General features: G+C 39.8%; 1 protein-coding gene across 1 annotated transcript; it reads right to left on the bottom strand.

Annotated features, from left to right (window-relative positions):
- Positions 1-7,620: 7,620 nt before the first annotated feature.
- LOC101766933 (wall-associated receptor kinase 1) lies at positions 7,621-11,511 on the bottom strand. Its single transcript, XM_022829732.1, has 3 exons — positions 10,527-11,511; positions 10,233-10,412; positions 7,621-8,639 (listed from the first exon to the last, which is right to left on the bottom strand). The coding sequence occupies exons 1-3, from the start codon at positions 11,509-11,511 to the stop codon at positions 7,621-7,623; spliced, it is 2,184 nt and encodes a 727-aa protein (XP_022685467.1).
- Positions 11,512-17,222: the final 5,711 nt, after the last annotated feature.

The following is a 17,222-nucleotide window of genomic DNA, read 5'->3' as shown; positions in this document are numbered from 1 at the left end:
TCTTCTCAATTTATCTTTCTTGCCAGCATTTTTTTCTGCCAACCTCATAATGCCTGCAAATCAGGTCACTACTACAGATAGTGTTTGCTCGTGTACGCCATTTACACACTGTGTAAACGTTACTTGATGGCCTACCATGTAGTTTAGGTCCTAAACGGTGATTACATGGTAAAAAATAGTCCTACACGGCCTAAACATTGTACGTACACGAAACGGTGATTACACGGTTTACACGATGAGCAGACCGTTTTAAACCACGTTTAGATGATAGGAAAGTATAAACAACAACTAATTGTGAATCAATATGCCAGTTGTTATTTGATTTCAGAACTGTGAGTAACACCAATCTATAATTAGATCTTTAGTCAAATTGACTTTTAAAGTTGGTAACTTTTTATATTTGGACCATGAAATATCAAAATTTCTAATTTTCATTAGCATAACTATGAATTTTATTATAATCTAACAAAACGTGTAGCTCATGTACACAACCTGTACACGCCCTGCACGCTACTCGAGGAATGGCCGAATGACTACCGTTTAGCATTTAGTTTTCAGGAGCAGATGCATTACCCGCTTTTGCTTTCGCAGCTAAAAATTGTTGTTTGTCGGAGTGGGTAGCTTGTCTACCCCTGCTAAAGTATTTACAGGGGCATGCCATGCCATGAGCTGCCCGTAAAAATGGCATTTGCAGGGGCGGGTGAAGGCATGGCCTGTTCTGGAAATGTATTTTCAGGGGCAGATCATTACACGGGCCACCTCTGAAATTCGTTTTCCCGCCAAATTTAGGTCTGTTTTCAAGCCAAATTTATTTGTAAAATTTGGATATTCCAATTATCAACCGATTCAAATCCAAGTTCACAAGTTCAACACTCGTAGAACATCATTACTCAAATAAATATACAAACACAACATGATGTCATATTTCGTTATGCTTCCATAGATAGGTAATATAGTTAATAATTCTAATCCTAAAGCCTAGCACTTCATCAATATAAACTAGAACATGAATGAATGCACTCTCCATGACTTCACATGGACGATCACATGCTTTTCCATAAAACTCGAACAACGGAGAGGTAAAATCCATTGTCCTATAGAAACTAGGGATGAGCCTGGCACTTGCCATCTCTGGTGCATTGTGGTTTTTCATCATGGTAACTATAATTTAGCACATCCAAGACTTGAGATGGAATTGTAAGAAAGCTCATTGTTGCAAAGTTTTCACCGAATATATCTTGAAAGATGAGAATGACATAATGAAAGTTAGAAAGTGGACCATAAAAATGATAAAGGGATATGTTCCATACCATTTCATTTTCATTCAACTAACAAAGCCTCTCAGTAGTCGTAGCCACATTCCATTCTCCCTCCTCGAGCACCCTTGTTCGAAAATATGAGAACTTTGGCATAAAGTATCCATGATCGTTAAGCTATTGTAGGCAAGCATCAACGATGGATCTTTCAAAATTCAACCTAGTTGGTGCTTCTTGATCCCATGTCACAATTGATACCATCGAGCTCGCATCTCTTTGAACATGTATGTCAAAAGAGATCTGTATTCTCATAAAGCTTCTAGCACTGATGACCTCAGATTCCATCAAAGGAGGAGTACCATCTAGAGCTTCAGCAACATCTTTGAACCATTTAACAGGGTTGATAACCTGCACTATATATATAAGTAAAATTTAGGAATTTTCATGTGTAGTACCATAAAAAAAACAATTACAAGAAGAAAATAATATTACTATGTTGGGTTTTGCTCTTCGGCTTCCACTGCCAGTAGGCAAGTTAATGACGCCATTAGAGAAGTGAATTTCTAGAGGACGAGCCAATGGCAGCTCGAAACTTTATTGTCAGCCACCCGCACGGCCACCCTCACTGCCAAAATTTTGATTCTGGGTTTTGACTAGATAACACTAAATAAAACAAATAATTTTACTATTTTCTAAAAGTTTCCAACCTTATTTGCTTTGTTGTCAATTTAGATAGAAAAAAACATAAGTTTCTAAATTTCAAATTAATTTGATATGGGGATGTTGCATTCATGCAGACTGCATGATGTTTTGGATGAAAAATGAATTTTTTAATACAACTAGGTTTACGCACCGTCCAAATCTTCGATCAAATCCTTTATGGCTTTATCCTTTGTTTAGTCCAAATTCCAAATGATATAGTATCTCTTAATCCCTTATTGATGCGCATGGACCTGTTCCTTTTCTCTTGCTAATATGTGTATTAGCCGAGAGCTTTTACGCCTTGATCTCTCTATTTCCTTTTTCCATGGCCTATTTTCTTTCTTTGCTAATCTGTATCCTTGGGTCTCCAGTCTCCAGCCATGCACGTGAAAGCAGCATGCAAGCACGTCAGACGTTTTGCTGCTAGCACTTAGCAGGCCACCTATCTGCAGCTTGAGAGCTTGCACTAGTAGACAATAAAACTCCACTGACACCCTCGGTGCATCAAAACTGGTTGACCACTTGAGACCCTTTCAATTTCCAACAACAGGGAACCAAAACGTCAACCACAATGACGTAAATTCCAGCTCCACTGCTGATAGCGTTTCATTTCTCTGCCTGACTTCTTCTCTCCCTTTCGAGCCCTATAAAAGGCAGCACATCAAACCTCTTAATGTTGGAATTATGTGCCTAAAAAATAGTCCAGATTTTATTTGAAGAAAAAACACATAGATAAAATATGATGCAAGCATATAACACATTTCAACAAGCAAACATACTGACTAGAATAGTAATGTGCAAGGAAATTACCCAAAAATCCTGCGCAGAACGAAGTCGATTGCGTTGAATTAGATCCCGCAGAAACACCAAGCGGTCGCATGTAGATGCTACCCAAAAACCTGATTGCTGCCCCGTGCAGAAGTTACACGACAGTGGGAAGGCGAGTGTGTAACATTGCCATACTACAGTAAATAACTATATGTACAATCCTGACTGGTTAACTGTTTGCATATGCATGATTAGAACAATAGTTATGATTTGGCTTCCCTTTTCTGGTTGTTTATATACCTTGCAGCTAGCTGACAAGATCATGCCGGCTAACAAATACAACCAGCGAGGGTACGAGAATTATACCTACCGGTTCATAACCGCGCCGACTTGTATATGGAACCTTTACGTGCTGGTTGACAAATGGAACCGACTTGTATGAACAACTTATATGTGCCGGCTCAAAAGAAAACTGATTCATATGTGTACTTAAGGCCCTGTTTGGTATGATTCCAATTCTGGATGGAGCTGCTTCACTTCAGAACTTCAGGTGGAGCCAACTCTGGGTGGAGTTGGAGCTGTCTGATGAGGGTGTTTGGCTAAAAGGGTGTCCCTAGCTCCAGAAAAGAGGGGTTTGAGGGTAGATTGCCTTTCTTACCCCTGGTTCGACTTGAACTACTTATCACAAATATGAAATGAAAGTACATGCATTGAAGTTCAAAATAATAATAAATTACATGTTTCAAAATTTCAAAATTTTGAAATAAGTTCATAGTTCCAAAATAAGATCATTACAATAATCATTGCACTAATTCCATGCTAGGGCGATGGATGTAGCCATACTATCACAAAAGGTGTCTATAGTCACAAAGCTTGATTCCGAAGTTGACTAATCGGAGGCATGTTGAGACACGGCATACTTGTTGTACCTTTCCGGAATAGTAGGCATGTAGGTAGGATCTGTATCAAAATTAGCAAAGTCCACATCAACACTAGCATGTTCATGTATGAAATTGTGTAGGACCATGGTAGCAGCAACAATCTTCTTTTGTGTGACCATTGAATAACCGGGCATCTTGTAAAGGATTTGCCATTTCATTTTTAATACTCCAAATGTGCGCTCAATAACATTACGAACAGATGAGTGTATATGGTTGAACTTCTCTTTTGGAGTATTTGGTTCCATACATCGATGCCACTCGGGTAAGTGGTATCTTTCACCCTTGTACGGAGCCAGGTACCCCGGACGATTAGGATAGCCCGCATCTACAACATAGTACTTGCTTACACATATGCAAAACAAGATAAGTTTATGCATACAAATATGAAAAAGAACATAAGAAAAAATCTTACCTTGAGGAGGATGTGGGAAAACATTTACATCTTCTTCTAATGCATGGTACAATACACTTGTGTCATGCAAAGAACCCGGTTGACCCGCAGCCACATAGGTGAAGCGCATATTAAAATCACAAACGGCAAGCACATTTTGAGTTGCAATTCTAGTCTTATCAATATATTTCACTTGTTCTTCAGGTGATAAAGACACATGAATATGGGTTCCATCAAGTGCACCAATGCAATTCTTAAAGTGTGGATATGCTCCCTTGTCATTTCTAATCCTCTTGTGCACATTGAGAAAATTAGGATCTGTTGGTCTCAAGAAATATTGTGCGATGGCAACCACACAATCTAGAACTTCATGAAATTTTCTACTAATGGTTTCACCTGAGTGTTTGAACTTATTTTGTCCACTTCTATTTGACTCACACCCACCACTTGTGAATAGGAAAATGGCTAACATTTCATATATATTCATGTGTTCCGATGGTTTTAATCCGTACCACTCAACCAACACATCATGAAGATCATGAAAAATAACCTCATTCATCCGAAGCATTCAATGACACTCCCCTAGAGTGTTCATCATCTCCATCAGCCATCCCATTCTATTTTGTTGGGAAAACATAAACCTCGGCGGTGCCTTGTCCATATACAAGTCATGATAACTTTGTGCTAGTTTAGCACTATTCTCAACAATTTTTAAAAAAATTCCCCATGATCACTAGAATCATTAGAGTCACTTGAAGATATCTGTGAACATTGATATAAATGAAATGTAAGATACAACTGCCATACATAAATGAACTGCAAGAAAATAAAATGTAGCATACATGCGATAAAAATAAAATGTAGCATACATGCGACAAAAATAAAATGTAGCATACATAAATGACATCACTCTCACTACCAACAGTTGTACTTCTCCTTTTGATATTTATCATTATACTTCCTCCTAAGCCAATTGAACCTAATCTCATTAGTAGGCAAGGTCATGAACATCTCCCTTTGCTCCTTCTTCACGAATAGTTCAGACGCAATTTAATATTCATTGCTATCATAGCCTACCCCAAAAGCAATCACAACCTCCATCACTTCATCAATAGAGTATTTTCTATGTCTCTTTGAAACATATTTATTGGCTGAACTTGCCATACTTGTTACTGATTCTTGAATTAGGAGTGCATTTCCAAACTTCACCTTCTTGCCACTTCTTTCAATAGGCCTAGCCAATCTCTTGCCACTCGCAGGAGGAAGAGAAATACCGATATCCTCCTCTTGTGTTTTAGGAATGAAATTATCATCTTGTGGCTCAAAATTGGTTGCCTCATTTTGTGTCTCATCAATATTTTCGGTTGCTTCAACATTCACAACATGAGGAGATCAATGATCAATACCAATAGTAGTGATGTCAGCAAAACACTTGGCTAATTCATCTTCATTCTCAAGGCCCTTGTTTTTGAACTTTCCACAACCCGGAATATCCTGAAATAAGCAAAACAACACATATTATTATAAGTATTACCAACATATTTGACATATGGAAAACAAATATAGCAAATTTTTGAGCCAACTTATAGCTCTAGCTTTTTTCCACCATTCATTATCCATACCAATAGTCTTCTTTATAGGATCCTAACCCGTCCCTGTTTGCCTTAGCATTAGTTTCTTCCATGCCTTGAAATCTTCCTTCAACTTGTCCCATTTGTTCTTAATCTGAACCTTGGTAGCCATAATTCCAGTTCTTTCTTTGAACCCTTTCTCAACCTCAGTATAACCATGTGCATTCAAGTGTGTGTTTGGCCAATTTCCTTTTCCAACTTGTTCGGCAAACAACATACACAACACTCGAGTGTTCTCCGAGTTCCAATCAATTTCATGCATATATCGAACTCACAAATTTCATATTAGAGGGCAAGTTACTTAATTTATGTTACCCAATGTATACAAATTTCATATATGAGGTTCTCATTATGCTAAGCAATTTCTACTGGAATATACTGAACCACCAATAGGCTAATGCATCGAGCCATCTAATGAATTGATCTATCCAATAGGATATTTTCAGCAAACTAGAACTGCTACAGGTTCAGGCTAATGCATCGTTGTATCTAATGAATCGATCTATCTAACAGGACTAATTTAAGCAATCATGAACTACAACAGGTTCTCATAATGCATCGATCTATCTAATGAATCAATCTATCCAACAGGCTAATTTCAACAATCTAGAACTACAACAGGTTCTCATTATGCATCGATCTATCCAGCAAGCTAATTTCAGCAAAAAAGACTCTAATGTTACAGAAGCTAGTGCACACTTTAGTTGCTACAATAATGCATCGATCTATAACAGAGCATGCAGCCCAATTACACCAGCATTGAACGGCGTCCGATAGGCACCATACATGTAATTGCAGAGCATGTAACGGTGGCCGATAGCAAAAACAAAGCAGGCACCATACCTTGTGAACGACGGCCGGAGGTTGGATCTCCGGATAGCTGTTGGCGGGCCCTACGGCCGGCGGCGAGAGGCTGCGGCCGTTGGTGGGGGGCTGCGGCCGGCGGGGTATCTCCAGCGACGAGGGGCTGCGGCCGGTGTCGGGGCTTCTACGGCAAGCAGCAGCCAGCAGCAGGCCTCGTGCAGACGTGGTGGGAGGTGGAGCTAGGTGGCCGGGTGGGGGTAGAAGACCGGTGGCGGGCCTAGGACAGCCGGCGGCGGGGTTGGGCCGGCCGGTGGCGGGGGTGGATGGCGGCCACCGATCTAACTGGCGGCGGCGGAAACCCTACCAGTGGTGGTCTTGTGAGAAGAGTCGGGATGGAGGGAGGCGCAGGACGGGGAAAATGGGATGTGCCGGGAGACTCGAAGAATAGAATCGAAATGTTTTTTTTGTGTAACCAGTTTACCCACGAACTCCACGAGGAGGTTCAAAAGGGAGGGTTCTGGAGCAGCAAAAGAGGTGCTCCAAAACTCCACCTCCATTTACAGTACAGCTCCATGGTGTTTTGGAGCTAGGATGTTTGGCTGAATTTTTTGATGGAGTTGTTGAAGTTTAGGAGTGGAGCCATGCCAAAAAGGACCTAAATGTGCCGATTCCAAACCGCACCGACTAGGATAGGACACTTATGTGTGCTGGCTATTCTTATCTATAACCCTAAACCCTAGCTAACCTTGTGTACTACTGATTCGTCCCATAAGGCCAAGCCAACTGCCCGTGACCACAAGTGCGAGTAGGGGTACGGTAGATAGTTGAGGGTTCTTCACAAGCATGCAGGAAGAGTTACACATGTTGGGTGGCCCTCAGTCTCTCGCAGGGTAGTTTCCCACTTTTGGTTAATTATAAACTGAGTGAGTAAAAAGAGACAGAGAATTACAACAAAGGTGAATAAGGAAATGAAAATTTTGGTGCACAAGTTAGGCGTCCTTATTACTGCATTTACGAAAGACAGGAAGCACTAAAGCTGTAAAGAACTCTTAGAAGGGCAAGTATAATTCTGTACCATAATGTTATGGTGATTGAAATCTCTACAATGCAAGCCCTAATATATAATATTATGTAGTGGTACTGGTGTTTTTATCATACAGATTTTTGTGAGATCTCTTCAAACTGTGAAGTTGTTCAACTACATCTGTCATCTCTGGTCTTCTGTCCACATCGAGCTCTAGACATTCCACTATGAGCATTGCAAGTTTGTGAAGTACCCCGATATCCTTATCTGCTAAAATTTCCTTATCAAATAGCTCAAGTATTTGTTTATCTTCTCTGTAGCAATCAAGAAAAGCTTTAACTAGTGTTCTGTCTTCACCAAAAGCTGCCTTTTGCCTACTCAGAAGTTCTAGAAGCACAACTCCAAAACTATAAACATCACTCTTCTTCGTTAACAATCCTGATTGAAGATATATTGGATCCATATAGCACATGTCACCTATGACACATTTGGTATGTGATTTATCTATTGCAATCAGCCTTGAGATACCGAAGTCTGAGATTTTTGGATCAAAGTTATCATCCAAAAGTATATTGCCAGGTTTGATATCACCATGCAAAATAGTTGTAGAGGTTTTTGAATGCATATAAGACAACCCTTCAGCTGCTCCCGCAGCAATGTTTAAACGTGTGCCTAAGCTGAGGCTGACATTATTGCTTTGATTATGTAGAATGTCATGGAGGCTTCCTTGTGGAACAAACTCATAGACCAACATTGGGACATCAACCTCTAGACAACACCCTATGAGCTTGACAATGTTCTTGTGGATGACTCGTGATTGGATGATAATCTCATTTGCGAATTGCTTCTCTTGTGACCTGTCCACATTAATGGATTTCTTAATTGCAACCAGCTGATTATCGAGAAGCCCTTTATACACTTCCCCAAATCCACCTTTCCCTATAACATTACACGGTTCTATGATTGCTTTGAGCTCATCTTTCTTAAATATCTTAATATTGTTAACCTTTTCCAGTATGGGACCACCATTCTTTATGAAAAATTCTTTGGTCTTTCTCTTCTCCTCAAACAGAAGCTTAAACAATACTACAATAACCACAATGGATGCGACAATAACTATGCCTGCATGACAGTTGAGAAAGATCATTAACTGTTTCTCAATTGACTTTGTTTCTCAATTGACTTATATAGAAAGAAGAAAATATGCACAAAATATTATGAAACATAAAACATGAAAAATGCCATATTAGAGGTTTCTAAGAAAACCAACTAAGCCTTACTCATTGTATTTCTGTTATTTGATATGAACATATGTTAGTTGTTGAGGGATAAGGATCCCCACGGGTATCCTGGTCGGTCATGATAGGTGGGCCCACCTGATCATGCCATGGGGGCCAAGGCGTGATGTTCCGTGAAGCACAAGCTTCGAGGCCGGGCGAACTGATTCTGTTCGGGTATCACGAGATACTTGTTGTAAACCAACTCAGATTGATTTCCTTGTAACAACAGACTAGGATTAGATCCTATCAAACTTGTAACCCTAGGTCGTCAGCCTATATAAGGTGGCTAGAGACGCCCCCCGAGGGGAATACACACTAACTCTTCGCATCTGCGATCAGCAATATGGTCAACCACAACACAGGATGTAGGGTATTACTCTCTGGAGGCACGAACCTGTCTAAACCTTGCGTTCCTGTGTTACCATTTGATTTCTTGGTCTTACGATCTCCCCAGCCTACAAATCAACCACTTAGGTAACCCGTGGTGGACTGCCGGTCACTAAATCCGACACTTGTCAATACTGGAACATAACACACGGTATTATTAGGTAATAATCATGTGAATATATTGAATTTGTAGATAGTTCTATAACAAAGTTGCTACATCTCACGAAACTCTGTCTATCTATTCTATGTATGACGCAACGTATTCCAATCGACAGGAAAATTTGAGAAACCATAAAAATAAATATCAGCCCACATATACTCTCATACATGGTACACAAACTAAATATCATGAAGCACAAAATCAACTAGTGATTCAAGAATCTTAATTATTTTCTTTATTGGTTGTTCTTCAAATCTATCATAGCATTATTAGAAATATCTTACTACACTCTCCGTTCCAAATTGTAAGTCATTTTAGCTTTTCTAGTTTTCTATGCACCTAGATGCATAAATAAATTTATGAATCGAGAAAAGGTAAAACAACCTACGATTTGAAACAGATTACTTGATCTTAAGGTGATAACTAGGTTCTTGGATTGCATTTTATTAAGGTAATGTTTTATAAATAAAAAATTTGCTTGGATTACTTGCTCCAACTAGTAACTTAACTTGAAGTCATATCTAAACACAAATGCAATACATGTGAACAACATGGGAAGATAATGTCGCATAGCTGGCGTAATAATTAAAAAATTTCAACCTCACTAACACTACCTGGATTGTGTAGAGTTCTATGGGTTTTCATTGATTGTGGTACTTGTTATCTAAATTGGTCGATCACGACAACTAAAATGATAGGGCCAGTATATCAAAAAATTATAGTAGTAGGATAAATCATGTATCCATGTCAATACACATTACTAGATTCACCCATTTTGTAATACATACAAATGGGAAACTGATAAATGTATGAAACTACAAAGACATCTCATTGAATATGACATCCATTTTGCACAACAGTAGTAAATTAAATGCGGAAGTTCCATACCAAGTGTAGCCACCATTGCTGGGATGGGAAACACCGGCGTGCATGTTCCATTGCCGTCCCTTTTCATTCCAAATTTGCAATTGCAATCATATCCCCCGATTAAGTTCTTGCAAATACCATTGCAAGGATATGAATCACGTAACTCAGGTTTCTCTTGTCGAAGGGCACATTCATCAATATCTACAAATTTTCATCACTTAATTAGTGCTATAAACTGGAGAAATAAAACAAACAACGCAGAGAATTCTTGTTACTCAAATAAATGTCATTGTACGCAGGTAATGTGTGCACTACCTTGGCATCCATCAGGGATGTATGGGTTGCCGTCAAAGCCGTCCTTGCACTTGCAGAGATAACCGTAGCCGTTGGTCGCGTTAACACAGAGGCTGTTGCCGCTGCGGCAAGCCATGGGCAACGGTTTGCCTTCCGCCGGACAAGAACCATTCCTGATGGCCCAGTCCAGCACGACCGGTGCGCCCCCGGGAAATCTCTTGTCCAAAACCCTGTAGCCGTAGAGGTCCTGCAACGAGAAGTTGTACCACGACCTGTCCACCACCATGGAGTAGGTGCACGGGAATGTCTTCCACATGCTGTTGCTCTGGTAGTACATGGAGGACATAACGGCGAGGAGTCCCGGCGCAAGCTCTGCCTGGCAGCAGCCGATCCCTTTGCACAGCCCATCCTGCACCGCTGCCGGCGTGTCGAACAGGGAGTTGCAGGCGGCGGAGTAGTTGGTTCGAGCCGTGTCGCCGAAGACCCGGGCTCCAACGCTCTGGCCGACGCCCACCAGCACGTTCCGTGCCGTGGAGAAGAGGAACGTCGTCGAGAAATTCAGTGACATTCTGGCAAGGCCGCTGAGCTCATGGTAGCTCTCATTCATGCTGCAGTCGGAGCTGATCGGCATGGACACCCGCACCTCTCCCCGCGCGACGTTGACGTCGACGAGGTCGGCCGTCCACCAGGACTTGTTGGTAATGACGCCAACCGGGTTGGCTTGGCCTCCGAAGTAGTACGCGCTCGCCTGCAACGTGAATGGTTCGTCGAGTATTGCGGGGGGCGTTGTGGAGAGGTTGCAGGTGACGGAGAAGGTGTCATCAAAGTAGCAGCCGGCTTTGGTGCCGAAAGGGTACGGGATGCTGATGTTCCCGCACTTGTCTGGGCATCCGGGCAGTGTGATTGGCCGGCGTTGATCCACGGCCGCCGTCGCCCAAGACATGCTCATGACGAAGGCTATGGCGGCGGCGAGGTGGAGGCAGAGTGGCATCCGCGACATTTGCATGGTGGCCTAACTAGGTGATGAAGTGCATAAGCTTAATGCTTTCTCTGGAGAGTATTTGAACGGTTGATGGAGTTGGAAAAACAAGCAAACAAATACACTCCTGGGCGAAGGTTGGTGCCAACAAACACGGATGTATGTTAGTGCATACGATAAGGGTGACTGAGTTTGTTTAAGTTTCATCCCACGTTACCAGCTGTTGACTTTATTTGTGATGCGCAGCTCAATCATTGATTTTATTCTTTTAGTATTGTACTATGATCGGGACTGTCTGTTATAATTTAATATATTCGTTGGATTAGAGACTCATGAGAGTAAAACATAATCAATCTACATCGGTATATTAGCTGCGGTACCGGTCCCCAGCGTGATGAACCAAAGGAATTTATCTATTCGGCAAGCAAAGCGATAGAAGTCATCGCTTTAGATATCTTCGACAAGAATGGATGGAAAAATAATAATAAACTTTATTTTTTATTATTTCCTTTTATTTGCGTACGTGTCTTTCTTAGTGATTAGCTTGTAAGCTAAAATGGTGTAAAAACTTGATTGTATGCGGTCGCAGAGGCTAGAAACATTTCTTTTTTCTCAAAAATATTTCTCTGCCCACCCATGCCAGATTTTTCTTCCTCTCAATTCACCCTCCTCTGCTCAACGCCCACCGCTTGCTGTTTAATGTGTTTGGATCGGACTTCAGCAGCAAATCTCATTAGCTTGTGGCGTTGGTTCTTGGCTTCCTGCTCTAAATACGTACTTGTGTGTTATGTGATGGGCTTTACATTTAAGTGCTGATCTGCGAGATTTGCTCCCTCTTTTCTTCATCTCCGGTGAGATTGGGCTTCTCCAACAAAATTAGGTTAGGAATTAAAAAATTTCAGAGTGTTAGGGTTGTGGATTCCAAATTTTGGGTTTTAGAAGCGAGACTGGGAGAGGAAGTTGACCCGGCCATCATGGAGAGGGTTGGTGGGTGTGGTACCGAGGAAATAAGCATATGGCCGACCAGGGTGGCAGATGGATTATTTTTGAGCGGGCAAACAAGCTGTAAGATATGATTACAAGCAAGGTTTTCAAGAGATGAATTTGCTGCAGGTAGGCTAAACTAGCGCAAATAAAAAAAATGCTCTAATCAGATTATTCAAGAAACTATACGATGCTACTATGTAACATTATATATGCACCAATTCTAATCAGTTCATTCAATGATTGAAGTACTCGGGTCCAACATTGCTCTTGGTTTAGTGTAGATAAGGTAGTAATAGTAAAATTTGTCAACTCCTTAACTTGCAATACTATGTCGGCACATGAATCATATACAAATGAATATTGATATATACACACATACACCGATTCTGTACCAATCAACATCGCAAGAGATGCAGGATCCGTGCCATTCTGCGACAGCACCGCGACCATTAAATTCACTACTCGAGGCCATGGCTGTCTGAGGAAGCTCTACCTTTCATAGCTATAAGCAAGATAGTCCAGACAGCATTATCGCGCACTTTTCTTACGCAATCATGCACATTACATGGCCTAGAGATATCTCTCACATCACTAGAGAAAGAAATCTATTCAAATCACTCATATCATATGACATGGTATATACCGCATATCTAACTATTCCCTTTTCATCCTGAAATATAAGGAATCCTAAGTTTGTTCTCAAGATATTCTAAGTTTGAGCAAATTTATAGACAACGGAATTAACATCTAAAATATCAAAGAATGAAAAATATATTTCATATTTGATTTAATTATGCTCATTTGATATCGTAAATACTATTGTTCTTTTGTATAAACTAAGATAAACTCAGAATCCACATATTTCAGGATAGAGGTAGTGCATTTTTAACACACTTGTTGGGCTAACGATGATCTTAAGTTTTAATCAAAGATGTTGTAACTTTTAATAAATACATACATGTAGCGGTCTTTCAAATACTTTTGTCCAAGCTGGTGATATACATGAGATTGGGATCATTTAGAATATAATCAGAATGCTAGATAAGTTCCACTAACGAGTTACATTCTTGTTGATCAACAATACAAATAATTAATGAAATATATAAATATAAACTCATATTTCCAGCGCATAACACAAATATAGACGGAGATGATATTTCCAGATTACTAAAGTTTGAACCGTGCGGAGACGTGGGAACACATAAAACTGATCTGGCCACGTTATAAACCGGCCAACTAGCAAGAATCCCCACCAGCTGGTGAGAATTAACTAAGTAATCATGTTCAGCTTCAGAAAGATATATAGGTAATCATGTCTTCGAAAAAGCAATATTGTTCTAAGTCAAACCAACATACCTCTAATTAAGCTTAAGCCTTGTCCAAATTTACGATCAAGAAGCAGCTATTAAAAATTATTTCAACTACCGTTGACCACAGATAAGTCAGGGCGCAAGCTAAGGCCGTCCCGTCAATCGCGTTAAGCATTTTGTTCTCCTCAATTTGTCTTTCATGCCAGCAGTATATTTTTTTCTGCCGTCAACCTCGTAATGCTTGCAAATCAGGTATTGCTACTCTTTCTACCTGACAGGTGGATCTTTAATTGGGAGAGAGTACGTGCTCCACCACTTGGCATGCTCCCATACTTCACCTGAAAAATACACACCAAAGAGTGTGATAAATTTGACCAAAAATGTAGCTGGATAGATAATACAATAATCTATGAGTATGCAAAGTTTGAGGTTAAACAACAAAAAGACAAATCGGCATATAAATAGTGTGGGTTGTGGATCCAAATGAAAAGTGCCCCTGACTCGATTACATGAAGATTTTCTCTTTTTTGTTTCTTCTTGCACAAAATTTTGTTAAACATTGGAAATGCAACGCTGAAAGATAGGCAATCAGCATGCTGATTAAATGCTGTGTATTTGAACCTAGAAGTCATTATTATGAATAAGGATATGGTGAAATGCAATGGTTGATAAAGTCTCTCAAAGACTAGTAAACTTTCATTATGTATGAATGAATATTTTACTACTTACTTGGCAAATAGAAAGAACGAATGTGTAAAAATTATGTAGTTAATCAATGCATTCTTAAAATCCACGAGAACATCCTTGAAGGACTCATCATTTCCTCGAAGGAATAAAATCACAACATATAGAAATTAAGTCTCATACCAAGTATGAATGTCTAAGGTAAAGATAATAGTACTGAATGAATATTAAATGTCTTGAGAGAAAATCCTAGAAGGAAATAAAGTGACAAAATGACTTATTATGAATAAGACTTTATAAATAAAGAAGTTCATAGAAGGGCTCAAGTTAATGTGAAAAGTATTGTGTAAATCACTTATCTCTTGCATGAGAGAATTTGAGAAATGCTATTCTCGAAGAATTAGAAAACACTTGAAGGAAATAGTCAATGAACGACTTATCAGTTAATTCTTGAATGAACGCAATAACTTTTAATATATAAATGAAAATTCTTATAGAACCAAGTAACTAAATTATGAATACAGTGAGAAATCACAAGCATGGTTCTAAATGTACCATAGAAGCACCTCTAAATTAAGTGAACATGTAGCTAGCTAGCATTGATACATACCATAAAAGATATATTGGTGATTGACAAGTTGAATAATTTCTTAAATGCCAACTGAAATTTTATTATTATAGTGGAACAGGAAAAATCCATAAGATCTACCAAATAGATTGTTGGTACTTGTTATTGACACCTTTTTACCCTATTTATCTTCAATAATAGCATGAAATTAATATCATTATTATCGATCATGTTCAATAACTGGGCCATATTTGCATGTACCTTGTGTTTTGGAGGATCTTTTATTTTTGCAGCAATTTGGACTAAATTGGTGCATAAATGGATGAAGCCCAAGATCAATGATAGACAAGCAAAAGATGACGGCCAGTTAAGGCCTCCACCTTGGCATCTCAAACCGGTTAAACTTTGGGGCTCCTTCTTGGCTTCGACAACCTTACTGGTCTCCTCCGCCTCCATGCCATTCTCCAAACATGACTATATGTAGGGATGAAAATGGATCGGATACGAATGGATATATACAAATACAGATAGTTATTTTTTCTCGGATCGAATACGGATATGAATAGTGTCAAGATCGTGTCGAATAATGGTATTTATCCTATTTGCATATTAAATATCCTGCTTTGAGTATTTAGATTCGGATACGGTACAGATATTGAATGTCCGGATTCGATACAAACTACCCATTTGACTGTCTAAACCCCTTCGGTTGGACGAACGGACAGATAGTATCCATACCACTTTCATCCCTAACCATATGCATGGGTGTAATGTCATCATCAGCGTCCATTAATGCTTAGCATCCCTGAAAACTTATTAAGGGCTAAGTTTATGAAGATAAGGTAGGATGATCTCCGGATCAAGATGAAGCAAACAGAAGATTTGGAAGGTTATCGAGAGGATATCCATGTGCTAAACTGAAGAGTATCTTGACCCCTAAGTGGGTTTTGGTGAATTAATGACATAAGCTTAAGTGTCTAATAAACTTTCAAGTGCATGAGCAGGTTTAAAAGGTTTGGTGGACATATAGCACTTGTGGATGACCCTAAAAAAGGAAATGAATGAATATGGGGCATACCTTGAAGCCTAATTTAATTTTGATTTGAATTTGAGTATAGGAATGCTGCACTATTAAGATGGATGCGTAATCTTTGATCTTTACAATGAAAAAGGTACTCAAGATGACCTAACAAACCTATGAGAGACACCTTTGCACCTGCACTTCACATGGGTATACTTAGAATGGTGCTGATATGAGAGTTGCGAAGTTTCCTGGAAGTTGTTCTAAAATCATCTGGAAGTTCCGAAAGTTTCTGGAACTTAACGTTCCAACGGCTAGTTTCGGGGTGAAGGGGTATAAATACCTCATCACCCCCTCCCCACAATTATTTTCTTGACCTAACTTCATGATGAGCCTATGAAACACATTGAAAGCCCCTCTTTACTCCCCCTTTGACATTCTTGGTGAGATTTGGTGGGGATTTAAGGACGGGTTCAATGGAGAGCAAGAGAGAGTGCTAGTGAGCTGATTTCCCTCTCTGGAGCACCTTGTTCTTTGTCAAGCCAGTGATTTCGCGTTTGTTACTCTTGAAGCTTCAAAGCCCTAGCTGGCTAGGTGTTGCCCGTGGAGCATCCAAGGCTGTGGCTACCTACGGGAAGTTTGTATTACCCCGACAATTAAGTGACTCTAGCTAGATCTTTGTGATTGCTAGAGTGAGGAAAGTGGCTTAGGTGTGAAAAGCCCACCCTTTGTGGGTTCCTCAATGGAGGCATAGGCTTCAAGTGTGGAGCTAAACTCCGATAAACAAATCCTTTTGTCTCTTATGCTTGTAGTTCCTCATTTCGTTCATATTCAAGCATAGAACATATTTCTAGGGTCTGTGCTCGATCTAGTTTTCTAGAAGGTTGCTAGCTGTTTCATCTTGTCTCCAAGGCTCTGTGGACCTTATTGCTTAACCTATTTTCATTGATTTACTTTTGGTCAAGCATTTCATAGAGGTATCGTGCAATCTCTCTAATCTCCGGAGAATCCATAGAATTCTCCGAAAATTCCGCAAGTTGTAGAATTTCTAAAAAAATTCCAGAAACTTCGGAAGTTTCTGATAAACTTGTTAGAAGTTGTTGAACATTTTGAGGTTTGACTATTCACCCCCTCTAGTCGACATCCTAAATCCTTTCACAGACCCACA

This window comes from Setaria italica, chromosome IX (assembly GCF_000263155.2).
Source record: "Setaria italica strain Yugu1 chromosome IX, Setaria_italica_v2.0, whole genome shotgun sequence".
NCBI lineage: Eukaryota > Viridiplantae > Streptophyta > Magnoliopsida > Poales > Poaceae > Setaria > Setaria italica.
This window is presented reverse-complemented; position numbering and strand designations above follow the sequence as displayed.